General features: G+C 43.4%; 1 protein-coding gene across 1 annotated transcript in view; it reads right to left on the bottom strand.

The window, feature by feature from the left end:
- Positions 1-27,482, bottom strand: part of BRF1 (BRF1 general transcription factor IIIB subunit) — a 200,807-nt gene that overhangs the window by 73,327 nt on the left and 99,998 nt on the right. The window contains exons 9-11 of the mRNA XM_080976442.1: positions 27,379-27,418; positions 27,203-27,295; positions 23,783-24,034 (exon numbers count right to left, since the gene is read on the bottom strand). Of these exons, the coding sequence (XP_080832568.1) occupies positions 23,783-24,034; positions 27,203-27,295; positions 27,379-27,418 (385 nt within the window). The remainder of the gene's footprint in view (positions 1-23,782; positions 24,035-27,202; positions 27,296-27,378; positions 27,419-27,482) is intronic.

Raw genomic sequence — 27,482 nt, 5'->3', positions numbered from 1 at the left:
AGAAGTCATTTGCCAACTGCCAAATTGCAGGAAAAGGATCTAAGAGGAAGTGATCCGAAATAAGCATGACTTATATCGGAGAGAAGATGTATAGGGAGTAATTGATGGCTCCTGGTCCTGCTTGCAAATAGCCACTCTTCAGACTGTCTGACAGGCATTCATTACGTGCAAAGATTTGCTGAGAACGCGCGGGGCATCCAAGCTCCCAGGTTTTATGTCCCCTCTAAACAAAACTGTTTTGTTATAAAATAAACATCCACTGTAATGCTCAAATTTGAGAAAGGAAAAACAGCTGTTCTGATGTACCACAGCAAACTCCGCTGCAATCATCGCCGAAACCAGCTGAACTGCCCTAACTGCTGAGCATGACCATCTGTTGTCCATTAAACAGCTTGCTCCAGAGGCAGAGAGAGAGAAAAAGGAGCTCCTGACTCTTGGCTCTTTGTCAGCCGGGGGGGGGGGGGGAGAAGGCACCCCCTTTCGGCTCAACTTTTCCAAAGAGTTTCTGAACAATATTCTCATATTTAATAAAAATGTCTGAAACGCCGTATTCCATAAACACAGATGTGACCACCCTTTGGCCCATGATCTTAAAACAGCAGGTCTGAATGGTTTTGATGTGGTTCCTTGCAAGTTTCGACTTTCTTCTTCTTCTTTTCCTTCCAGAGGAAGTCAAAGCCTGCAGGGTACAGGTAAAAAACAGGCTTCTGGATTTTTAAAGGAGGTAACGCTTTAGGCTATTAATTCTGTAAGCAGATCAGAGAGCGCCTTTATGGTTAAACAAGGGCAAGGAGCAACAAGCGCACCCACCACCACCTTCCCTGCCCATTCTAATCTCAACAGCGTAACTAGCACCTTCTGCGGCTTTCGACCAAGTCTCCAAGTCAATTACAGTCCTGAAACTTAAAAGCGCCTGTCATGCCCTTTGCAGCCGCCACCTCCCCCTCCCCCTGCCCCAGGCCTTCTGAAGATAAGCACAAGGGTTGCAAAAGAAGGGGAGGGGGCGCTCAGCGCAGGAGCATACGCTTTGCTTGTAAAAAGTGCTAGGTTCAATCCTTCGTATCTGTGGTCAGAATTTCAGATAGGAGGAGGGCAAGGAAAGACCTCCACCAAAGACCTTCGAGAGCTAGTAACAGTCAGGAATCAATAACCTTGCCTTAGATTGATCAGTTGTGTAGTTCAGTGCAAGGGCAGTTTCACATACCTGTTGCTTATGGATTGGGCTTTGTAAAACTATGTTTGGAACAACTACATTTCTACCTGTCTGTTGACCATTCAGATCTTCATCTAAAGCTCTGCTCAGAAGCCCTCCTTCTAGAGAAATTAGAAAACTAGTCGGAAAAAGCAAGGGTTTCTAAGGAGCAGCACCAAAGCTCTGGAATGACCTCTGGGAGGGAGTACACCCTGAAAACCTGTTTTCTCTGGGAATTAGTTCTCTGGCTTTTTATCACCAGACTAGGACTTGATAACACTATTGATTCTGTGGTTTTATATTGTCTGCCCTTTAAAAAATGGATTTCTAGCAGTTTTACAGCTCTTAATCATATGCGGCATGGCTGGGCACCTGCCAAAGTTTTCCTTTCTGCAGAGGGCACATTGACACCGTAGGAAGATGCGGAGACACATCTAATTTCCCAACAGGAGAACTGCTTGCCAGTCCTATAGGAAGCTACACTGGGAATGCTAGCTTGCATTGAAGGTGTGGGGTACAAGACCATTCCAGAGGCCCTTGTGATGAGTCTCTAGGGCAATCATTCATTGCCCTGTAGGAACGTTGTCCGATGGCACACAAGAATGGCATCCTCCATAGCTAACCTTTCCTACTGTGAAATGGAAAATTGTCCCAGAGGCCTGTGCAGTAAGTATCACAGTGGGCTCTAATGCGATCTCCCATTTTCTGATGGAAACAGCAGCAGATGACCCTCTCTCACTCCTTTTAGGCCTCCTTCACCTGACAAGGCTAAACGCTCAGCTCCACCCTGCCCACCTGGAAATGAGAGCTCAACCCAGAATCTTCAGGCAATCTCATCTTCCTTGTTGGGTGCTGGCAGAGGAGACCATCAAAGCAGGGGCATGGGGAAGGTTAAAAAATCCAGCTCTTTCTTCTTGTGCAAAATCTGGGGTTACCTTGGCACAAAATGTATTTGCAAAGAGCACAAGAGTTCCCGATGCAAGGCTCATAAGCATGTTCATGTGACCAGCCGCACAAGATTTAAAGAGAGATGTGCTGGGACAGAAACAAACCACAGGCAAGGCGCAGCCAAAGTTAAGCCCATTTAAGCCCCACTGATTCCGGAGGAGTGTGTGTGCTTAAAACTCTCCCACTGAAAGCTTAAGAGGACTGGACTGAGCCCTACATCTTAAGTATTGCATACTGCTACTTGCAGTGGAAGAAGTTGTGACTTTTTGTCTTTAGCTTTAAAAGAATGCATTGATTTGAGATTATAATTTGAAAGAGGCGCTGATGACATCACAGCCTTAAGGACGTTTCTTATTTCTCTGACAGAAGGACAAAACTATGTCCAAATAAGAGGATTTCCTTAGAGCCAGCCACTAAGTGGATTGCGGGGAATCCTCTGAAGCCTGTACAGTTAAGAACACTTAAATTTTACTGAACCAGGCTATTAAATAAGTACTATGCTATAAAACAAAAACGATTTGTGCTGTATGGTTCCATGGTGGTTAATTTTTTAAAACGCTTTAGCATAGATGTCAAGAACTTCAATGCAACAATAATTATTGGGTTTGCAAATGAAACAGAAATGTTGTAGATTTCCACTGCATGATCCAAACTATGGATTTTAACCTTGGAAAATCAATTGGGCTATTCATAAATAAGCACTTTCATGCCAAGACATAAACCAAACATGAGATCTAAGCCACAAACACTAACGTAAACCAAATGCACGATGAACAGCTATTTGCCTCACCACCCTTGTCCATTCTCAAACCACTATAGGTCTATAAAATCAGCTGCCAACATTCTGTTGCATTTTAAGAAACAGAATGGATTCTTCATATGCAGATGAGGAATTCCTGAAGGTTCCCAAGGTGGGGGCAGCCGTCTTCATTGTTCGCAAGCTGGGTGCCATTTTGAATCGCGGTGGCAGACCAAAATGTGACTTTGGAGTGACTTCACCTATTTTGGTCCAAACTCACTTAAAGATTACAATACTTCTTGGTTTCCTAAATGTCCCAGGCAGCGCTGGGCACTCCCCACTAGTCAGTCTGTAAAATGAGCCACTACCCTTCTCTTGCTATTCAAGAAGTAGCATGGATTCCTCATATGCAGAGGACGGGGTGGCAATATGCATATAGCAGCAAGCTTGACCCTCAGTGACAGGAGGGAGGGGTCACCAGAGGCAGAAAATGAATTTAACATCAACCCCAATGGTGTCTGTGGAGCAAACACGTTATTCTCTACCCTACCAGTGAAATAATAAGAATGTTCTTTTCTTGTACTCCGCCCATCTGACTGGGTTGCCCCAATTACTTTGGGCAGCTTCCAACAAAGTATAAAGGAAGACACGGAAACATCAAACATTAAAAGCTTTCCATACATCCATATGCAGTGGGGGAAATGTCTGCACCTGGGAACTCTGTTGTACCAACAGCAATATCCCTAGCACTGGGCAGATGACGAAACTAGACATTAAACATAGTTCTAGATCAATGTTTCCCAAATTTGGGTTTCCAGCTGTTTTGGTAGTCCAAAAACAGCTGGAGACTCAACTTTGGGAAACACTGTTCTAGATATTCATAATAGGGGCAAATATGTCTTCCATTATGCCTCTTTCTCTCGTTCTCTGTGCATATGTGTGTGGAGCCACAAGTGGTTATGATTTGGAGTAGAGAAGGAGTGACGCTACCCTGACTCCTTGCTTTTTAAATTATGATTGCCCTCGCAAGCGATTATTTCCCCAACAGTTGCACATATCTACCTGAAAGTTCTGCCTACCAGGGATCTATAATTGAAACCCTTTGCCCACAGGCATAATGATAGGATAGGATGTAGCACCAATCTTTGAGCTGCCTCTCTTTGTCACACTCCAGCCCAGTCTTCCTAAACCAGGTGCCCTCCAGATGTTTGGACTACAAGTCCATGGAACTGATGGCTGGCTGGAACCGATGGGAGTCGCAGTCTAAGATGGTAGGAGGGTACTTGGGTGGGGAAAGCTGCTCTAGCAAAAGTGGGACACCATCACACCAGCGAATCACATTTCCTGATGGGAGACCTTTCTAGGTATGCAGGTCCCACAGGATGAATAACATGGAGCATGTGAGGTGACAGCTGTCCTGATAAAAGCATCACTCCAAATGTTGAAAGCAAGGTTTCAAGTTACACAGAACTATTTTTCAGGCTTGGCTGAAAACGGGTAGGGATGATGGGAGGAATTAAAGAGATGATGAGACATGCCCAGGCTCTCTCTCTCCCACTCCACCATGTGGGGTTTAAAACAAAGGAGGAGGGTTTAAAAACATGAATTGTGTTAACTGGATTACAAACCACCTGACCTTGCCAAAGGGATTAGGTTACACAGCACACCCTGAGGTATAAGGCAGCGAAAATGTCAACGAGATGCACAGAAGGAGATTGCTAGCAAGGAAATGCGAAGGAATTAGATTTTGAGGCATTTCCCCATCTCCAGTCCTATTCTGGTCTCTCAAGAATCCCCGTCAGTTTCTTTCTGCTGCCAGATTTTGCCGTCAAGGCTTCCCACAGAAGCCAGGGAGAAAGGAGAAATGGCTGATTCAGCATTTGACACCTTCCAGGGTGGCTTCTGCAGTCAACGTGGCTTTTAGGCTTGGTCATGCTGTGGTACAAAAAAGGGCCTGCAACCCATAATGGTGGTATGGGGGCCTTCACTTGGCTGGGCTTTCAAGCAAGCATATGAGCTCACTTATGGCCACACCATCTCTTCCAGATGTTGTGGACGGCGCTTTCGTTTGTAGGTTTGTGCTCCTGCAATTCCAGGCTCTAATTGTGGAGCTGGAAATCAAACCACTCAAAAGAAAAATTTATACAACAAAACGTTTTCTGCTTACCATGTTTTAAAAAAAGAAAAGAAATGCCAGTTCTGTGAAGTATCTTACATATAACAGAGCCCAACGTCTGTTGTTAAAATCAAACATGTATTGTAAGGCCGTGGTAGCTTCCTTTCTGGGGCTAACAACACCTTAGGGAGCAATTTTGTTGTTGCAGAGGCTTGAGGGAAAGAGTTAAACCCCAAGGTCCCAGTTAAGGACCCTCACCCCCCGCCCCACGGCTGCTGTTTAAAGGAAAAAAACAAACGTGACAAATGCCATTATGAATTAAACATCACATCTGTTCTGGCCTTTAACAATATAAGCCCCAAAGCTGCAACACTGGAACTTTTGCAAAGCTGTTCAAACTTACTTGCTGCTGCTGCTGCTGCTGCCGCCACCGCCTGAATACCCCAGTGAAGCCCAAAGCATGTGTTTTATTTCTGTTTGATGTCCTGTTTTAAATTATGGCCTCAGCAGTAATGAGGCAATGCAAGACTTTTCGGTGGTACTTTGGACAGCTCCATGCAGGGCTCAGGCTGAAGGTCTCATAAGAGTGGAGTTCATATGTTGTTTCAGCAGCAGTAGTCCTCAGGCTGAGCCTTAAACAGGAGCTTCAGCTCCAGGTCAGTAGCTAGCTCTGCCTTCTGTGAGAGGAGCCCTTTCATTTTAAAGGGCCCAGCCTGCTTTGTTGTTGTTTAGTTGTGTCCGACTCTTCGTGACCCCATGGACCAGAGCACGCCAGCCTGCTTTAGCAGTCACCAACTCTGACTGATCTGGGAAGACTGTGTTTCTGCTGGGTGTGGAGCCTTTATGGAGCCCAAGGGCCACTTTCCCTCCTGGGAAACCTTCCAAGGGCCAAAGGCCAATGGGTGGAGCCAGAGGCAAAAGTGGAAATTCAGATTCACTAATGTGGAGCACAAATAGGGTGATAGTTACCGTAAGTGACCAAATTAAAAATAAACACAGGAAAAATAGCATTCTAGTAACTATTATGATGCTCTAAATAACCGGAGAACAATGACACAACTGTCAGAAGGGCCCTTGCACCTCATGGGTCAAGAAGAAACCTTGCTTATTCAGCCATCACATGCCCCTTCCTTTTAGAAAGAGAGAAGTCAGTGTGTTTTAGTGGCTAGAGTGTTGCATTAAGGGCTGGGGAGAACAGGGCTCAAATACCTCACTCCCCTATGAAGCTCAATGGCTGATGTAGGACCAGTCACTGTCTCTCTGTCTAACCAACCTCATGGGATTGTTGCAGGGGTGGGGGATCACATACACCAGCCTTCCCCAGCTGTCCAGAATCTGGTTGTGAGAACACATTGCTGGACTAGAAGGGCTCTTGGTCTGATCCAGCAGAGCTCTTCTTATGTTCTTACAACCAATTCAGCACAACTTATAAAAGCAGGTAGAAACATAGCACATCCTTAATGTATAATAATAATAATAATAATTTATTATTTATACCCCGCCCATCTGGCTGGGTTTCCCCAGCCACTCTGGGCGGCTTCCAAAAGAATATTAAAATACAATGATACATCAAACATTAAAAGCTTCCCTAAACAGGGCTGCCTTCAGATGTCTTCTAAAAGTCTGGTAGTTGTTGTTCTCTTTGACATCTGGTGGGAGGGCGTTCCCACCATATGTTGATGTAGTACCACTACTAGAGTAAAGGTAAAGGTAAAGGACCCCTGGACAGTTAGGTCCAGTCAAAGGTGACTATGGGGTTGTGGCGCTCATCTCTCTTTCAGGCCAAGGGAGCCACAGTTTGTCCACAGTCAGTTTTCTGGGTCATGTGGCCAGCATGACTAAACCACTACTGACGCACAAAGGACTGTGATGAGTGCCAGAGCACACAGAAATGCTGTTTACCTTTCCACTGCAGCAGTACCTATTTATCTACTTGCACTGGCATGCTTTCGAACTGCTAGGTTGGCAGGAACTGGGACAGAGCAATGGGAGCTCACCCCATTGCGGGGATGTGAACCACGACGTTCTGATCAACAAGCCCAAGAGGCTCAGTGGTTTTCAACCACAGCACCACCCGCATCCCAACTAGAGTATACTATGTTGTCTGCCCCTGCCTGATGTTTCAAGATACACTGAGGTTCATGTGTGACATCCATTTTCAAAACTCAGACGTGAGTCCATCTAGCCTAGTACTGTCTACTCCAGTCTTTTCTAACCTGGTCCTTCCAGATGCAGAGGACTACAACTCCCATCAGCCCCAGCCAGCATGGTCAACAAAATGGCTATGGTTTAATAAAAGCTTTATTGTCAATGTACAACCTGTGTACAATGAAATTAACTGAGCATCCCCCCCCACACACACAATCTCATTGCACTCTGTGTGCTTGTCACACAACACACCAACCCCGAAAGTCAGTTGCACTAAATTATTTTCCGTTCAGCAGCCTAACAGCCCACGGATAGAAACTGTTTTTTAGCCTGTTGGTGCGACTGATTATACTTCTATATTTTCTGCCCAAGGTAGAAGATTAAAGAGGTGCTGGCTGGGGTGTGAATCATCCCTGAGAATTTTTCTCGCTCTCCTAAGGCAACGATCCCTTGCGATGTCATCTAGCGGGCTCAGGGGGCAGCCCATGGTATCATGTGCTGTGTTCACCACCCTCTGTAAAGACTTTCTGTCCGTGGCTGTCAAGCCAACGTACCACACTGTGATAACAATATGAGAGGACACTTTCTATTGTGGACTGGTAGAAGGAGGTCATCAATTGTTGTTTAACATTGTTCTTTCGCAAGACCCTGAGAAAATGGAGTTTCTGTTGGGCCTTCCTAACCACCTGAGTTATATTGTTTTTCCAAGTGAGCTCTTCACTAAGGTAAGGTTTATGGGGATTGTAGTCCAAAACATCAGAAGAACGCCAGGTTATAAGATGCTGGTTTATTCTATCAGCAGGTCTCCAAGGCCACAAGCAGAGTTCTTTCTGCTACCTGAGATCCTTTTAACCGAATATACCAGGGAATGAGCCATAGGCTTTTTGTGGGCAAAGCATGTCTATGACAGAACAGGCAGGATGTGTTTGCTCCAAAAAATACCAGTGAAACACTAAAAGCACAATAGCCATCCCCTTGACATTGGATATCCAGAATGAGCAAGCTCAGTTTAAAATATTGCATCACTTCTGAAAGATGCTCAGGCTTGGGTTCTAGCTAGCCTCAGTAGGAAGATAATGCCATACATGCAAATGCCAGTACATTGACAATATTTGTTATGCATTTAGGCTATTTTTAGCTCACTTTTCAAATCGTATTAATTCCAGAAGTGGGGCACAATGAACAATGCAAATAAAATCATAAATGCAACAAGGAAATAGCAGAGGGATAAGATAAAAATCAAGAATCAACATTAAAAGCAGTATTGTAGATAGAAGAGAGGAGATTATCTCTTATCAATCTAGGCTTTTAAGGCTAGAGAAAGCATGCTGGCTTCTTAAAACTGTCCATTTACGCAGGGCTGGACAGAAGCTGGCTCTACATGCGGCAAGTCAAACAGAAGCTGCTTAGCCTACCTGCCATTTATTAACACACCTGTTTCATAGTCCCAGGAGTTTGTAAAACTAATGAAACCTATAACATTATAGAGCAAGACATGGCCTGTGGCTAATTTCGTTTTTACTCTATTGAAGATCTTTCTTGCCAGAAATCATAATTATATCCTCAGATCAGGCTTTATGCACTAGGCCAGGGGTAGGCAAACTAAGGCCTAGGGGCCGGATGTGGCCCAATTGCCTTCTAAATCTGGCCTGCGGATGGTCCAGGAATCAGAGTATTTTTACATGAGTATAATGTGTGCTTTTATTTAAAATGCATCTCTGGGTTATTTGTGGGGCCTGCCTGGTGTTTTTACATGAGCAGAATGTGTGCTTTTATTTAAAATGCATCTTTGGGTTATTTGTGGGGTATAGCAATTTGTTCATTCCCCCCCCCCCATACAGCCCAGCCCCCCACAAGGTCTGAGGGACGGTGGGCCAGCCCACAGCTGAAAAAGGTTGCTGACCACTAGGCATCTCTTTAGCACCACTTTTAAAAGGCAAGCTGAAGGTCAAAAAAACCCTATGACTCACCAAATGCAAAAAGAGAAAATGAGATTCAGCCCAGCTATTATATCTTCTGTCATGTACCCATTTTATCTTGAAGTGTGTGTGTGTGTGTGTGTGTGTGTGTGTGTGTCTGCATGAGTATGAGAGAACTAGAAAGTCCCCACCACCACACACACATGCAATTATTAAAATAAAGACTATCCCCATGGGCACACTACGGGCAACCTAAGCAGCAAATTGGTACAATTCTACCATGGAAACAAATCAGAAAGATTTAACTACACAAACCACTGTAGATACTTTCATGTCTTCTAACTTGCTGTGTACTTCTTACTTTGCTTTTCTCTTGAATCAATCAATCAATCAATCAATCAATCATTAGCATTTGTAGCCAGATCCCCATTTGAACCTGCCTACACCCTGCACCTACCAATTGCTCTCCAGGTTCCAGGTGCACGTTTGCAAAAGTGAACGTGCTCTTTCTTGAACCCTCGGGGGGGGGCGGGGAGAGAAGCATGGGGAGAGTTGTAGTAGACAAGTGCTATAGACAAGACATAAGAAAAGCCTGTTGGATAAGGCCAACGTCTTTATAGAGCTGTCCTGGTCAGTCACCACCAGTTCAGACCCCATCAGCACATATGTGAAATTAAGATTACTTTTGCCCTAACAGGCATCACTCAACACTTGCTTCCGTTCAACAGTGTTTGCCATTTTACCACCCATTCACTCCGTTTGGAGAGGTCCTCCGGGGCATTTTTTAAAGGTGGCAACCATTTCTCCCCACAAAAAAGCCCCAAAACAATGCTGCACTGAGAAAAGCAAATGATGGCCATTGATGTTGACTCTGCTGCCGCCGCTATCACTGATAGCAACAAAAATGTTTAGAAGGAAGGAAGGAAGGAAGGAAGGAAGGAAGGAAGGAAGGAAGGAAGGAGGGAGGGGGCATCAAAAAAAGTGAGGGTCATAATGAAACAAACAAAACACAGAACAAAATAGGCTTCTGGCAACAAACGCAAATACAGTGGTACCTCTGGTTAAGTACTTAATTTGTTCCAGAGGTCTGTACTTAGCCTGAAACTGTTTTTAACCTGAAGCACCACTTTAGCTAATGGGGCCTCTTGCTGCTGCCGCGCCGCCGGAGCACGATTTCTGTTCTCATCCTGAAGCAAAGTTCTTAACCTGAAGCACTATTTCTGGGTTAGCAGAATCTGTAACCTGAAGCGTATGTAACCTGAAGCGTATGTAACACGAGGTACCACTGTAGAATCTCAAACTGGAAAAAAACTTTATTGCCTTTCCATATATTTTGGACACATAACTCCCTGGGAGAAGCAGAGGGATGCTAAAGGACAGGGAATGGGCTGTGTGGCAGAAGGTACACAGGTAGGGGTGTGAAAAGGAGACAAAGAGGACTTCCTGTTCCTTACAGGGGTCTCCCACATGTCAAAGCCTGCTCAGTGGCTCAACTGTGCAGGACAGACAGAAATAAAAGTGGTACAGAAGGAGCATTTCCAATTATTTTCCTAAGAACAACTGAGGGCTCAGTAGTAAAACAAGGACATGCTGTACTTGTTTTTAAAAGCTCAGAAATGCTATATATCCATGACTTCCCAGGTTGCTAGATAGCTTATTGGAAGGAAATATTTCCTTCCAGCGTAAACACTAAGCCTTTGTAACATGCAGACCCCCAGCATACGAGCGCCAGTGTATTCAGACGGGCCAAGCGAGGTGGGCCTCAAAAGTCGCTGCAAAGGATAGACTAACCAAAAGCTGTCACAAAAAACCGAGTCCGACAGTGATGCATTTAGGCACAGACGAAATAAAGCAGGACCGAGTCAACTGACCTCTGCTGGCAAAGAGAGCCGGGAAATTAATGACTCGGAGGAGAAGTTGGCCTTTGTTCCAAAAAGGCTTTATAAGTCAATGCACAAGCATCTTACAAGCAAACCAAAACTTGACAGGTAGCCAGTACAGCCGGGCCAGGCTTGGGCAGGAAGGGAGAGGGGGAGGGAAGGCAGCTGAGCCAAAAATAAAACAGCCTGCGATTGCCAAACTCATAAAAGCATTACAAGGATCTATTTGTGAGGCCACAAAAACACAGCTCAGAATCTCTGCACAAGGAAAGGTTTAATTCTGGAAATATTTCTCAGACGCTCAGACTTTGCCCCACATAACCGAAGGGCACGGCTGCGACGGCAGAAGCAGATTTCACCACCGACGGAGGGGGCGGAATGGGGAGAAGCTCCACGACACTCGCGCCAAACGCATACAATCACATGCTTGTGTTGGGCTCCCATAAATCCACCCTTCTGCCGCCCTAACAGGTTGTGTTGTAAAGGGACAAACAATCCCTCTTCACTGAGAAAGGTGGAAGTTGTGTACTTTTGCTCTTCTTCGTGGCAATTGTGCTGCGCCAAGTTCTGTGGGGCATTTTGTCCTCTGAGCTATTTAACATCAACATGAAACTGCTGGGATGGGCCGTTTCCTGTTGCCTCTTCCCCCACCCCACTTAATTTATCAGTTCAGGTGTCATACAATGTGGGGGTACAGAAGAGTGGGGTGCAGTGGGTTGGGATGAAACAGAATCGAGTGCAGTTCTTGTGAGTTTTGCTCGGTCAAAAGGAAACGAGATGGGAATACTGAAGCTGGTAGATGAGTGTTACTGCTTTGGTCTGTGAAATATTTCAGAGAAGCAACACCAGCGTTTAGTCAAGCATCCCCAACCTTCGGCCCTCCAGATGTTTTGGACTACAATTCCCATCATCCCTGACCACTGGTCCTATTAGCTAGGGACCATGAGAGTTGTAGGCCAAAGCATCTGGAGGGTTGGGGATGCCTGGTTTAGGTAAAGGTCTTACTAGAATTTAGGACTCTCTAATCTGTGTCCAACACACTAATCACTGGGTTACGCTATCTCTCCTCAGAGGAAGAGTTCCCAAAGCACAGTTGCTTAGCCACAGCTGCACAGCAGGCTGCTAAAAAGGCCGGGTACAAACGGTAGTGAAAAATAATAATTCAAGAATAAATAAGCAGTTTTGAAACTTGGTGAGCATTACAGCGAGGTGAGATTTCCCCAGCAGAATGTGTGAAGGAGTGCTGTTACTTCCATTAACTCAGCAACAAACTTTTACCACAGTTATTACATGGAGGACAGAGTTGTAAATTAATATTTCCCTCTCCCCGCTCCTGACAATCTGAATTCATTCATGGTAACTGTGCAGAAGTCCTCTCTTATTTATTTGTGTGATCACAGTTTTTAAAACAGGATATAAGAGAATGTGGCATTCTTCCTGATTCGTTTGAAACAAAGCTTGACTTCTTGCGCAGAACTTGGGCTTTTTGCTAGCTTCACCTTCCTCTGGATTATTTAACTGTGGAAATTATTGCCCATATGGCATCATGATTCTGAAAATGCCCCAATTTGCCCTTTCCTTTTGTTGCTAAATCAGTAGGTTGCCCTCTTAAGTTCTGCCATTTTATTTTTATTTTTATTTTTTTGTATTTTAACCGGAAGGAAACTTGCCTTGTAATAAGAGAAGTGCTAAGGTCGCTGTGGCCATTTGCCGCACATATTTGCAATCTAAACATATCAAGATGAAACTGATCTTATCGGTCAGTGCCTAGAAATGGAGTAAAAAAAAATTTGGATTGCTAACATAGTTAGTGGTTTGGCAGTACTACAAGGAAGCATGAGTGCAGGGTACACATGGTCAGGGACACAATCCATCAAGTACCCTTCTTGTGGCAAACCGCACACACACACACACACACACACACACAGCATTCTTGCAAGAGGATCGGAGACCTGGTGGAATGGATACGTTGAATGCCAGAAGCATATGGCCAACCCAGTTTTGAAAAGCAACCAAGCATGTCAGCTGGGTGAAAGTATCACGCTGGAAGCCTGTAAGAATTCTTGAACCTATGTTTTGACAGTGGAACAGTCTCCCTCGGGAAGTTGTGGACTCTCCTTCCTTGGAGGTTTTTAAGCAGAGGTTGGATGGCCATCTTTCATGGATGCTTCAGCAGTGATTCCCGAAATGCAGGGGGTTGGACTAGATGACCAGTGGGTCCTTTCCAACTCTACGATTCTATGAAAGGGGGAGTGTTAAGTGGAGATTCAGTATTGAAATCACCCCATAGTTCTGTTGTTGTTTAGTCGTATAGTCGTGTCCGACTCTTCATGACCCCATGGATCAGAGCACGCCAGGCACTCCTGTCTTCCACTGCCTCCCACAGTTTGGTCAAACTCATGCTGGTAGCTTCGAGAACACTGTCCAACCATCTCGTCCTCTGTCATCCCCTTCTCCTTGTGCCCTCCATCTTTCCCAGCATCAGGGTCTTTTCCAGGTAGTCTTCTCTTCTCATGAGGTGGCCAAAGTATTGGAGCCTCAGCTTCATGATCTGTCCTTCCAGTGAGCACTCAGGGCTGATTTACTTAAGAATGGATAGGTTTGTTCTTCTTGCAGTCCATGGGACTCTCAAGAGTCTCCTCCAGCACCATAATTCAAAAGCATCCATTCTTCGGCGATCAGCCTTCTTTATGGTCCAGCTCTCACTTCCATACATCACTACTGGGAAAACCATAGCTTTTACTATACGGACCTTTCTTTCCAAAAGGAAAGAATGGTGAGGAAACCAGCCAAGAGAGCCTCCTCTTTACATCAACAGGTCAGAACAGGTTGGCTGATACTTCCCGATTACTATAAAGGCCTCCAGATCAGCTAGAAATCCTCGCTGCTCAGGCTAGCAAGCAAGATTAATCTGGAAGCTTTCAGGCTGTTTGTGGCTTCCTCCCCGTGTCTTTTTTCCATCCTGAACTCCACAAGAGCCACGTTTGACAAAGAGCGAGCGAGAAAAGCTCTGGGGTGCACATGCCATAAGTCTGCGGCAACTGCCTAGCTAGGTCAACAGCCGCAGACTCCAAAATACAACAGAAAACTACATCTGTATTTTAACGCACAATTTCTCTCCTAACAGCTATGCTAACTGAGCCACATTTACCCAAATGCCTTCCCTTGTAAGGTTTCTCTTTATGTTTGATTTTGTTTTTTGGTGGTTTTTTTAAAGAAGAGGTTCTCATTTTAAAATGCCAATAGGTAGATTCTGAATGATCGAGGCTATTCATTTAAGGAGAATCGTTTCAAGAGTACATTCTGCTTTATGAGGCGAGCATGAGACCGAAATAGACAAGCAACTTTAATGTGGTGGAAAGAAGGGGGGGGAGAAGCAGCAGGGACAGCTGCAGAGAGAATAAACTAACTAGCATGAGAAATTAGCAATTTGGTGCTAGTGAAGTGCTAGCTTTCTGCATTTCAATTATGGCTTGGGCTAAAATGGCAAAAAAAAACCAACAACAGGTAATGGGGATGGCATGTTGAATTTTTAGATTTCGCTTACCTTGCCCAAACTAACAGGTTACATAATTTGTGTTGTCCCAAGAAACACCTGATAAAAACATGTTAACAGTTCCTTCCATCTGCACTTCCCTCAATGAAATCAAATGCTGATGCAGCCTAGCAGCATTAAGAGCACAAAAATTGATGGAAAAGAGCAGTGGGGTAAGGCCCCACCCCACACTGAGCAGTCCTGGACACAGACAAATTAGATTAATTCATGGAGGAGAAGGCTACCAGTCCTAATGACAATGTTCTACCTCTACTGCTAGAGACAGTATGCCCTGCATACCGGTTTCTGGGAATTGCACATGGACAGAGACAGAGATGTTGCGCTCGGGTTGTGCTTGCGGTCTTCCCATGACCATCTGATTGGTCACTGTGAGAACAAGGTGGTGGACTAGATGGTCCACCAACTGGTCTGATCCAACTCTTCGTGTGTTAGAAAGACCCTTTCCTTTCGGTACTTTCCTGATACTTTGGGCTGCAGGCATAACATCGACTACCCAATTCCAGTCAACCTGAGCAGGGAACTCTTGAGTTTAGGGCATGTCAGTTCCAGGTCTCTTTTTGCTCTCTGGCTCCAGCAACCCAAGATGGTGCCATAGAAGGGTAACTGGAGGAGGAATGAAGGGAGCAGGGATTGACATAGTGACCAATTTGTGCAGGGGTTTCATTGCAGACCCACATACAGGTCGGCGGGGCCCACATAAGGCCACCCTGCCTCATTCCCCCCCTTTTAGTTAGGTTTTTGGGGCACTTCCAGGTTTGACACAATGCCTCAAGCAGTTGTTGCCTATATTTCTTCTCTTCCCAGGCATTTTAACAGTCACTGTGCATGTGTATTGGGGGGAGGAGAGCAATCCTGATTTGTGTATGGACTCTTTCAAGATAGGCTGCTTTCCCCCCATACCTGCAGTGCTTTTGGCGAGTAGTACCTGCTTTCTGTATGCACAAAACTGAACAATCTGATAGCAGGGGGAAATATGTACTCACCTTAAAGCACTAGGCTGCAGTTTATATGTTGAGACTAACATATTTGGATTCATTTGGATAAGCCCATAATAATGCTTGGGGGAGCTTCATGTCATTTTTTAAAATTGATATGGAGAGGCTCAATGTAAGGCTGTCAATTTCTGTCTTTAAGAATAAGTTGGCCTCATTAATTGCCTAATTATATCTTATTTACTTGGACCAGTATGTCAACCACCAATACCTTTCCACCCATAGATACAGGGGTGGGGGTAAGAGAGAGAGAAGTATAGACATGGGCAAATGTATGAAGTCAAAACTGAACACTTGGAGAGCTAATAATAACAATACTGCTAATAATAATTTTATTTCTTATACCCCACCCATCTGACTGGGTTGCCTCATCCACTCTGGGCAGCTACGAACAAAAATACAAAAAATAAAATAAAAGCAAACATTACAAGCTTCCCGAAACAGGGCTGCCTGCCTTCAGGTGTCTATATAGTTAACTAGAGCAACCAATGGAGTTTAAGGCAACAGTGCAACATGGGAGGAATTAAAAATATTGCTGCTATAAAAGCTAACAAATGTCTTACGTTTGAAATTACATGGGGAAACCCAATTGCCCTCTAAAGATTTACTGCACAACGTTTAGCAAAGCAAAATACAGATTGCAAGGTTTTTCGCCCTACTTTGCATAAAATCTCAGTAAAACCTTAGCTGTGGCATAAAGAGCGTTAGCCTCTTCCACTGTGACTTAAAAATTAAGTGCAAGAATATCATTCCTTGGAGAAGAAAAAACCTTCACTAGTATACTCAATGAGACTACTAATTATCAATATATAATGGAATCCTCCCACATTTTACCAAACCATCCCTTAGCCAATCTCTCTTATGTCATCCAAGACCCTTCAGTGGTATAATAACCTTGGGGTGGGAGACCTGTTTCAGCCAGAGGGCTAAATATTGCAACCCAGTTATCAAGGGGTACACCTGACTAGAGATCTAGGGAGATAGCAGTAGCGGAGATAAAAAAAAATTCCTCCCCACTTGGCAAGATGTCGCAGACAACCGGCTTACAAAGTACTTATACACGTATTGTGGTAAACTAGGTAAAGGACCCCTGACCATTAGGTCCAGTCGTGACCGACTCTGGGGTTGCGGTGTTCATCTCGCTTTATTGGCCAAGGGAGCTGGCGTATAACTTCCAGGTCATGTGGCCAGCATGACTAAGCCGCTTCTGGCAAACCGGAGCAGCGCATGGAAACGCCGTTTACCTTCCCGCCAGAGCGGTACCTATTTATCTACTTGCACTTTGATGTACTTTCGAACTGCTAGGTTGGCAGGAGCAGGGACCGAGCAACGGGAGCTCACCCCGTCGCGGGGATTCGAACCGCCGACCTTCTGATCGGCAAGTCCTAGGCTCTGTGGTTTAACCCACAGCGCCACCCGTGTCTCTTGTGGTAAACTACTCCTTGATAAATGGTCATCTGTCCTCACCCGTCCTCTACTATGGGGTGGGGTATTCAAATGGATTCCCCATTACCCCCTACTGACAGAAGAGGCAAGAAAGCTGTCCAGGGATGCTTGTGAGTTTGTGGAGAGCCAGTGTGGTGTAGTGGTTAAGAGCGGTAGTCTCGTAATCTAGGGAACCGGGTTCATGTCTCCGCTCCTCCACATGCAGCTGCTGGGTGACCTTGGGCCAGTCACACTTCTTTGAAGTCTCTCAGCCCCACTCACCTCACAGAGTGTTTGTTGTGGGGGAGGAAGGGAAAGGAGATTGTTAGCCACTTTGAGACTCCTGAAGGGGAGTGAAAAGGCGGGATATCAAATCCAAACTCTTCTTCTTCTTCTTCTATTGGCAGCCTTTTCCCCCCTTGGATCATAAATTCAAGGTATACATATCACACACTATACATTGTTCCCTTGTAAATGATCTTGTATATCAGCCTCCTTTTACCCTCTCTCCCTTCTGTGATAAGAATGGCCTGTAGCATTTATACAAAAGAATAAAGTGCACTAGGACATGCTTCTTATTTTACCAATCACGGTACTGATATTTTCTCTTTCAAAGCCTATTTTGTGCCCTTAAGGATATCTCCCAGAACCACGCCGTAAGACCCACCCAACACATCTCTAGAGACGGCTGTTCCTTATTTCTGCTCCTTAATGGGATCTCTATGTATTCACATCCTTTGTTTGTTTTTCAGGGGTTATTCCCTTCTTTACATCAGTTAGCCATCATTGCGTCTCAGCCAGGTTAAGAAGGCAGGCAACTGATTACTTAAGCACATTATACATTACAGTAGAAGCAAATAAATAACTTTCTGAGGTCATTAATTTGACCTCTTCCATTTGAAGGACTACCTACAGCTTTCACTACCAACAGTAAATTTATCCACACACATACACACTTCTTATTCTGGTAACCATTATGATTATTGAGCCAATATGCAGTTATTCTGTAGCACAGGGAACTGTTAGACACGCTCTGTCAAGAATTTTGTGTATTCTGTTATATGCAATTTCAGCTTTAACTTGCAATTCATCTGAATTTTAGCTGAATTCATCAGGTTTTAGACTGTTCTTAAACTATACAAGTCTTAGGACAGAAATACACATGATTTTGTGATTCTTCTTACAGCCTTTAGTTTTACAAATATTAAACCACTGAGGTATAAGTTTGGTGGGAGAGGCTTATGCAAAGAAAATGGACTTTGAACATTTTCCAGCCCCCAAATCAGTCATCCCAAGTTGCTTTCACTTTTGCAAGAGAAACAATTCAGGTAACCCATAGGTTTCAGCAGATCGGGGTAAAAAAAATATTGGGGAGTGATCTGGCAGAGGGGAGTCCTTCCCTGATGCTGTTTTCCCCTTTGAAATTGCACATTGTTGTAACTAAAAAATAAAAATCACCAACTACAAACATCCAACAAAGCTACAAGGATTGAAGCATGAGTAGAAGAACATGCTAAAGTGATAAAACATCTGTTTAAAATACCTTCACGGTGCAAAACCCCACAAAATTCACTCCTCAAAACGCCAACACACTAAACAGGAAAAGTAACCTGCCATGTATCACCTGCTTGCCATTTTGACTCATCATAGCACCTTTGCACAACAGGAGTTCCCACAACAAAGCCCCCTAGGACCAAATCTTTCATCACCTGTGAAATTCACGAAGGCAAGGCACAACCAAGGTTAAGCATATTTACATTCCCTTCGTTCTAATAGGACAAATTTAAGCATGAAACAAGTGCTCCTGCAGGAAAAGACCCTCAGCTGGGCTTGAGAGACAGCTTGTGGGATCAGGGGACAAAATTTGACGCACAAAAGGCTGGTTTTCCAAGACTTTACATTAGATCTCTCGTGTGACCCATAATTTGTCTTCTCCCTCTATGGTTTAGGGTGGTGGTGTTGTTGTTTTTAAAAAAGCACTAAGATAATGACACTATCAATACAACTTATAATAAGATGGAGGCCTCACTAGCAGACTTTTGCATCCTCTTCCTTGTGGATCCAATGAGGTCAAAGTTATAAAGAGAGGTCATCTAGGGCAAAATGTAAACCCAGTAAAACATACCCAAGGTACCTCATCACTCTGTATATTTATTGATCATTTGTCATTCTGTCTTCAAAGCAGTTAACCCCAGCAGAATTCTGTGTTTCCTTGTATCACCTCCTGCCAAGGGCAAGGTCTATGGCTCTTTAGCACAAATAAATCTTCATCCACAACTGAAAGTGTGGTGATGAGTCTTCTCTGTGTTGGATACAGTCTTGGAAGGCTACTAGTTTGACATTTCAGTCAACGCAATGATAACTGCTTAAATAACAGTTCTCTAATGGGTTTCATTTCCACTTGAATCCAATGAAAACGCCATTTGATCGCTAAGTTGTCATCTTCTATAATGCTTCTGTAATAAGCAAGAGCAATATGATCGCCGGTTATTATAATAAGAAGTTTCTAGGTTAAATGAAACAGAGAGAGAAATGGGCAAAGGAGCCATTCTTTTTACTAGCTCCCAGTGACTACTCATCCAAATAATTGACTGCAATGAGCTCAGATGCGGACAAAGGATGCAATCCATCCAGTGAGCCGGTGGTCTTTCCCCCTCGCCCCCTCACCACTTATGGGTTCAAGTTCTTTCTACCTCCATCTCCTTGTTCATGACCCTGAAGGCACCTCTCCTGTATGATGATAGAGCACCCCATCAAAATGAAATATGAATCTCAGAGGCTGGTGCATACAGAAGGGAGAAAGAAGATGGTGGTCATCAATACACACACACACAGCTCAACATCCAAAAAGAAGTCGGGAGAGGACAAAGTTCCTTTGTATGCTAGATGGCAGGCTCTGCACCTGAAACTTTGCCACAAGAAGAGCAGAAGGAAGCAATGCAGTTGCCTCATGTCGTCGGTCGGTAGCCAGTATGTGAATTTCTTCTACATAAAGGCCTATAAGGAGAGAATGCTTGGTATAAAACAACTTTTGTTGACACAGCAGCACCACGTTCAAACATGCCCAAGTCTGCCAAAAGTGGATGCAACCCTGCCAAGTTAATGAGTGACATCATCAATCATGATGTTCAGTAGAAGATCCCTGCCAAAACAAAAAACACAGCTGCGTCCTTAAGAAAAGTACACTGCCGATGTTTATCGCATGCGAACCTACTAGGTCCTGAAACCCAAATCCAGCAGTTTGAAAAAAGATGGCAAGGATAAATAATTGCATCATGTTTATAATTATGATTAATTATTAACTCAAATTTCTACTCCACGTCCCAAAAACACTTTCATAATAGCTTGTAAAGCATAAGACGCAGTACAATATACATGAAATGCCATCAGAGCAACACTTAAAAATAAATCCAAATATATAACCAAGTCATAAAACCACTCTGAATTCAATTTCCTACTTCAGGCATTTTTTTAAAGGGAAAAAGTTCTCATAAGAAGTCTGCTCTCATAAACAGCTTTTTTTACTAGTTTCCTGGAAGACGACACTGAAATAGTCAGGGGGCGAGCCTTAAAGTGATTTCTGAAGGCTGGGTGGCATTACCAAGACGATCCTAGCCCCTCTTACCAACAGATGACATCATCATCATTATTATTACTACTACTACTACTACTACTACTACTACTATCACTGACTTATTGCTGGTATTTGTAAGTTGCACTGGGATTTTTTGGGGTGAAAAGCAAGATAAAAATGCTTTAAATAAACAAACCCCACCATTACCCCAAGGAGCTCAAGTCCTCACAACAACCCTGTGTGGAAGGTTAGACTGAGGAGTAATGACTGGCCCAAAGTCACCCAGTGAGCTTCAAGGCAGAGTGGGAATCTGAAACCTGGTCTCCTAGGTCCTACTGCTCAGAACCCAACGGATGAGCAACATACCTGAATAAGAAGAGGAGCACTATAGCCTCTTAGGCCAGGCCTATACAGGATCCTGACATTCTGGCCAGGTGCAGTTCCTGAGCAGTCTTCAAAGATGCCCGCACAGACGGTGCATGACAGCAATCTAATCCAGAAGTTAACAAGGGACAAAAGTCTGAGGCAAAGTCTTCATGGTAGGAACAAAGGAGGTTACCATCTATTGAATCAGACTGTTGGTCAACCAGGCTCAGTATCACCTACAATGATCAGCAGCATCTCCCCAGGTCCTTCTCAGTCCTACTGGGAGAGATTGGGGGTTTTTGCATGCACAACAGGGGCTCTACCACTGAGCTACTGCACCTCTTCTAGGGGAGGTTGCAAATGGATAAAGACAGCTGTTAGCTGCCTATTAAACAGCAGTTCTAGGTCAAGAACCCAAAAGTTAAGAACTTTCCATTCTAAATGCAGTGAGATCTCATATAGAACAAGTCACCCACTGACTCCCGACTCCACAAGCTTTTTAAATTAATTAGACTGGAAGCATAACTTCTACTCTTCCAGTTTCAATGAACATCTGAAGTCACCTTTGAGTTCGTACAGGTTGCAAATTTTCCCCTTGCAATTAGTCTCAACCAAATCCTAGAAACCCCAAAGCACTGGGCATGTTTTCATTAGCATATGCTGCTAACTCAGATGAAAGATTTCTTCAGCCAAAAGAGCAGGTCTTGCTGTGTGGCACTTGAGCCTATCACCATTCAAAAGAGCATACGTTTTTATGTGCAGTCAACAGATTGTTAAGCAACAAAATTGTTTTCTTCTGCCGGTGTTTGGGTCAAAATTATATAAATTGGAGACAATCCATAGCAAAGAATTCAGATACTGGAAATTGTATATGGAGCATATGGGGGAGGGGGCTGAAGGGAGGCTCCAACTTTATCAAGCCGGCTGCAGCGAGATTTTCACATCTCATTAACAGCATAATGAAGGCTCAATCACAGATACAATAGTCTATAAAGACTGCCAGATTTATGAGCTGTACACAGAAGGTTCGACTTGAAGGGTTTGCTCTGACCGAGATTTATCATCGCCCACTTAAAGAGACCTTTTCAGCATGATACGGTACATGGAATATACATTAAGAGCAGACTGCAAAAGCAATTTGCACATTTCCAGGGGCTTCCATTAGGGCAACTACATGCCTAAGAGGCCACATATTAAATAATTTTGACAAGTGGTACTAAGAAGTATAAAATGGAATCCATGCCTCAATAAGAGTGAAGAAGGGAGTAGTGGGGATCAGGGACATTGCTGGAAAGAAGCACGATTTACCTCGGAGCAAACAGCAAAACGAAAGCAAGCAGTTTTTAAGGAAACAACTGCACATGTTCAAGTAAACAGATGGAAGCACAATAATGATCTGAGCTTTCTTACCATGTTCCTTAGAGAAAATATACTGCATGAGACAAAAAATGACTGCACACTGCTACTACCATTTACCATTTATTTGGCATTGCTTGAGATCTAAATGTTGTGGATTCCTGAAGGTCACGAAGTGCATCAGAGGTGATGATTAAAGGCAGGTGTAAAAAGCTGGCGGAAGCTTGCAATAATGCAAAGTGTGTAAGACACAGCAGTGGAATGGATGGTCAGAGGAACAGAAAAAGAACAGATACTGTATTGGCTCTGAAAACTGAACTGAGAAGCAGCTTTGTAATCACATCCCATTCTTCATTTAGCAAGAAGTACTTTCTGTATCTGAAGGCTGCTACTGTACCAATATAGTTGGTCAAATTACAGACATTGTCCAGCATCCTGTTTTCCACAGTGACCAACCACATGCTTCCAGGAAGCCTACAGAAGACATTTTGAAGCAAGGTTTGATCCTTGTGAAACAGAAGGTTTCTCCCCTCTCCTCCCACGTTAAATATGTTCTGGGGTTTCTCCCAACCCTCTGGAGCAGCACAGAGCACACATGGGGGAAGAAGAGGAGGGAAATCTCATTGCACTAGTGCTAATCGTTGCACCAGTGCAACTATTTAGTTGAATATCACCCAATAGTATCTTGGTGCCACTATACAAGGCTGGGTGAGCCTCTGTATAAGTGAGCCTCTGTATAATGCAGAATTTGTCAACCTTGGATCCCCAGACCCATATGCTGTTGGACTCTAATTCTCATCAGTCTCAGCCAGCTTAGCCAGTGCTTAGGAATGATGGAAGTTGTAGGCCAGCATCTAGGGGCTCAAGGTTGAAGAAGGCTGGGATAATGACTTGTTGACAATCCCTGGGAGAGGATGGTTAAAACCGGGGTAAATTCAATGACATGTAGAACACATTACATGAGCAGAAACTGATTCCAAGACAATATGAGATCCTACAAACACTCCAAGAGCATTCACACCAATAGCCACAAATCTTGAGAGTACAAAACGATATATATGAAAGTCAAGGCGAAACACAAAAAATATTAAGGAAAATACAAGGCAAATCTCTTCAGTCTAGAGGCTTAAAAATTCACAGGAAAGGAAGGAAAATGAATGGTTTACGTATTAGCATATGTTGTCCATATAATATTCATTATACGGACAACATATGTCAGTATGTAAGCCATTAGTTCCAAATATACTTCCAAGAAAAGTTAAAACATAATACTGGCAGTAAAATTGCACAATGAAAAGATAGCCCATGGCATGATCACCTTATTACCAAACCAATTAAGGCACAGCATCACCTAAATGTGCTTTTCTCCACGTGTCACCTAAGAGTTCTCTCACTCTGTTTTGAAGCTCTCAGCCCCTATGGCCACTGGGCTGATGCAGCAAACACTGACAAAAGCCCACCACCAATCCCCATCACAGAGTAGCAAGCTCCAATTTGGTACAAAAGTGAAACAACCAAAGCCTCTTGTGCTTCGCAACTCAGTTCATATGTCTAAATTTGGTTGTACTTACTGTGGTCTCGATCCTTAGTCAATATGCATTCTTTTATAGATTCTGTTATTCCAAGACTGGCGGCTGTAGGGAGAGGGCCAAGCAGGGATTCCAGGGCAGGTGGCCTCAGAGGAGACTCTTTTTCCTTTGACCTGTCTTTATCCAGAAGTTCACTGTAAAAGTCCTTGTTTAAATGATTCGCAGCTGCTTCCAGTTCTTCATCTTCTCCCTCCTCTTCTCCAAATATACTTGAGGCATTGTCTTCCATGCAGTCTTTAAAGGGAGAGGATCAAATAATTTCATCAAAAATGTTAAAACAGATTGTGTGCTGTATGCTGCTGGCAGGCTTCTTTAGACTCCTAAGAATCTCTCACAATCACTATTTCTTTCTAGCGTGAGTTCATTACTCGTCCTTGTCAAAAAAACAAACATCAGAGCCACACTCCCCTCCGCTCAGTGAATGCATATTGAAGGTGTGAACAGAACTGGAAACATGCCCTCTAAAGATGTGGTGGCTGGTGCAGAGGCTGCTTTGTGAGCAAAACCAATGCCATTGTGAATTCATTCAATATTTTGCAGTTTTAACTGTGGCGTTTCAGTAACGAAGCAACATTGTAAAGGGGGGAATTGCTAAAATTTTCTTGAAGCCACCAAAACAAGAGGAAGCATCTGCCCAGCACCCCTCCATCATTCCTAGGTCCAGCTCCAGCTATGAGCACCCGCCCAGCAAGAGACTTTGCTGAGAGCACCAGAGGATCAGTTTCCCCAATGAGTGGCTGACAAGCCTGCTCACAGTGCTTCAAAGTTGGGGCTGAGAGAATGGATGCTTCTTGAAAACACGGATGTTTTGGATTTGGAAGGTTTCAATAATGTATTTGGTTGGCATGCATATTTGTGGTATGATAAGGTCAAAGCACACAAAGTGTTCAAAAACCATATTGTAAGAAAAGCACTGTTTAATGTCTGGATAAGATATAAGGATTTGTTAGAAAATAAAACCCCAAGAGGGCTGTCACCTATGGAGGCAAAGGCCCAGAAAAAACTCAATATGGAGGCCAAATGGCCGAAGTATTGGGAAATTTTGGAACAAGAGGGTGACAGATTAAAATTACAGAGCTTTGAAAAATTAAAAAACAGAGTGCGAGATTGGCTCCATTATTACCAAATAATGGAGGCATATAATCAGGATAAAAAACTAGGTTTTCAGGTGGAAAAATCAAAGCTGGAAACAGAATTGTTAGACCCTAAAGTTAAGAATTTGTCAAGAATGTATAACTTGCTGTTGAAATGGAATACTCAGGATGAAATGGTGAAATCTGCTATGATTAAACGGGCACAGGATGTTGGACATAATATTATGATGGCTGACTGGGAACAGTTATGGACCACCGGTATGAAATTTACGGCATGTAATGCCTTAAAAGAGAATTTAATGAAAATGATTTACAGGTGGTACATAACACCAGTCAAGCTTGCAAAAATTTATCATTTGCCCGATAATAAATGTTGGAAATGTAATGAAATTGAAGGTACATTCTTTCACCTTTGGTGGACATGCCCAAAGATTAAGGCATTCTGGGAGATGATCTATAATGAAATGAAAAAGGTATTTAAATATACCTTTATAAAGAAACCAGAGGCCTTTCTCCTGGGCATGGTGGGCCAATTGGTGCCAAAGAAGGACAGAGGTTTTTTTATGTATGCCACAACAGCAGCAAGAATACTCATCGCTAAGCATTGGAAGACACAAGACCTACCTACCAGGGAAGAATGGCAGATGAAGCTGATGGATTACATGGAATTGGCGGAAATGACTGGCAGAATCCGAGACCAGGGAGAAGAGTCGGTGGAAGAAGATTGGAAAAAATTTAAAGTATATTTACAGAAATATTCTAAAATTAATGAATGTTAGAAGGATGCTGGAAAGAAGCTACATGACTTTAGTAGAAATACTATAAAGAATTAAGTATGAATAGATCGACATTGGGTAAAGGGGTAAATTTAAGGCTAAATTGTGTTAAGATAAATTATGGAACTAAATTTGAGAAAGAGGGAAAGAACTTGCCGGAATAATTAATTGAACTAGAATACAAAAAAGGAGGCGTGAGGAAGTCGAGGAAATAAGCAAATGAAAGATAAGGATATGAAAATACGGAGTTCTTTTTATTTTTGTTTGTTCTTTTTTGGGTTTTTTAAATGTTTTTCTTTTTTCTTTTTTGCCTTTTTTTGTATTGTTGATGTTTTGTGTTACTGTATTTATTTTTGTTTCTGAGGTTTTGTAATTGTTTATTGCTTGTATTTCTCTTTTGTTTCTCTTTTCTTTTTTTCTCTGTAATGTTTAAACTTTAATAAATATCTTTTAAAAAAAAAACAAAGTTGGGCTACTGGCACAAGAGAGGTTGCCTTCATAGCTTCCAGCCTTCAGAAATCCCACTCCTTAAGAGTTGGAAGACCACAATCTCTTGATTAAAAGCTCCCTCATAGAGGTGCCAATGTAACCAATGAAATGATCTGAACAATGAAATGTAAAGATAGAGATGCATTATTCCACAGTCTTCAATTTTGTTTTATTTTTAAATCAATGAGTCCAACACAGTTGGGCACCATCATATATTTTACTACTTTCCTGTATGTCCGTGTTTAATGCATTTCTGATGACTGGGAGCTCGCAAAAGGTTGGGAAGGGAAATGAAGCTATTTATATCCCATACGTACTTACAAAGTTCTTCAGTTGAGTAGACATATCATCTGGGAAGACATTCACCAATAACAATGCCTGCTCTCTTCTTTTCCCTGGAAGCTATTTGATTTCTCTACCAATAATTTTTAAAAGTCAATGCAAAACTCTCAATTCATCTAGTTAGGGCTAACAACACTGAAAGAGGTATCACAAATTCCCCAACTCTGTTAGAAGATCCAACTCTTCCTGCGTCATTAAAGGTAAAGGGTAAAAGGACCCCTGACCATTAGGTCCAGTCGTGGCCGACTCTGGGGTTGCGGCACTCATCTCGCTTTATTGGCCAAGGGGGCCGGCGTACAGCTTCCAGGTCATGTGGCCAGCATGACAAAGCCGCTTCTGGCGAATCAGAGCAGTGCACGGAAACGCTGTTTACCTTCCCGCCGGAGTGGTACCTATTTATCTACTTGCACTTTGATGTGCTTTTGAACTGCTAGGTTGGCAGGAGCAGGGAGCGAGCAACGGAAGCTCACCCCGTCGTGGGGATTCGAACCGCTGACCTTCTGATCGGCAAGCCCTAGGCTCTGCGGTTTAACCCACAGCGCCACCCGCATCCCTCCTGCAACATTACTAGCTTACAAATGAAATACTTCATTTTTCTCTATATTCCAAATTGATGCACTTATATACCCAAATTCAAAACTACGGTAAAATCATTCTCACATTTAACATACTCCTGATTAAGGGATTTTAAACAGACTTACCGTCTTTACTGAAATTTGCATAAACTCCTTTTGCTTTTGGTCTGCTATTTTCTAATTCAATCTCTATTTCATCTTGGTAGCTTGATATTTCACCTGTGGTACATACAAATAATTGTCAACAGTGCACAAACGCAACGTGGCATAAATAAGACAACTGAATGAAATGTAGCCCCTACCTTCTAACTCTTCAAGCTTTTTAGACAGCTCCTTCTCAAGCTGGAGAAAGGAGAGAGGAAGACAAATGAACAACAGAACCAAACTGTACGTTAGGAAGATTTAC

This window comes from Podarcis pityusensis (genome assembly GCF_964106645.2).
Source record: "Podarcis pityusensis genome assembly, chromosome: 1".
Classification (NCBI taxonomy): domain Eukaryota; kingdom Metazoa; phylum Chordata; class Lepidosauria; order Squamata; family Lacertidae; genus Podarcis; species Podarcis pityusensis.
Note: the sequence above shows the minus strand (reverse complement) of the source record. Positions and strands in the feature narration are given on the sequence as shown.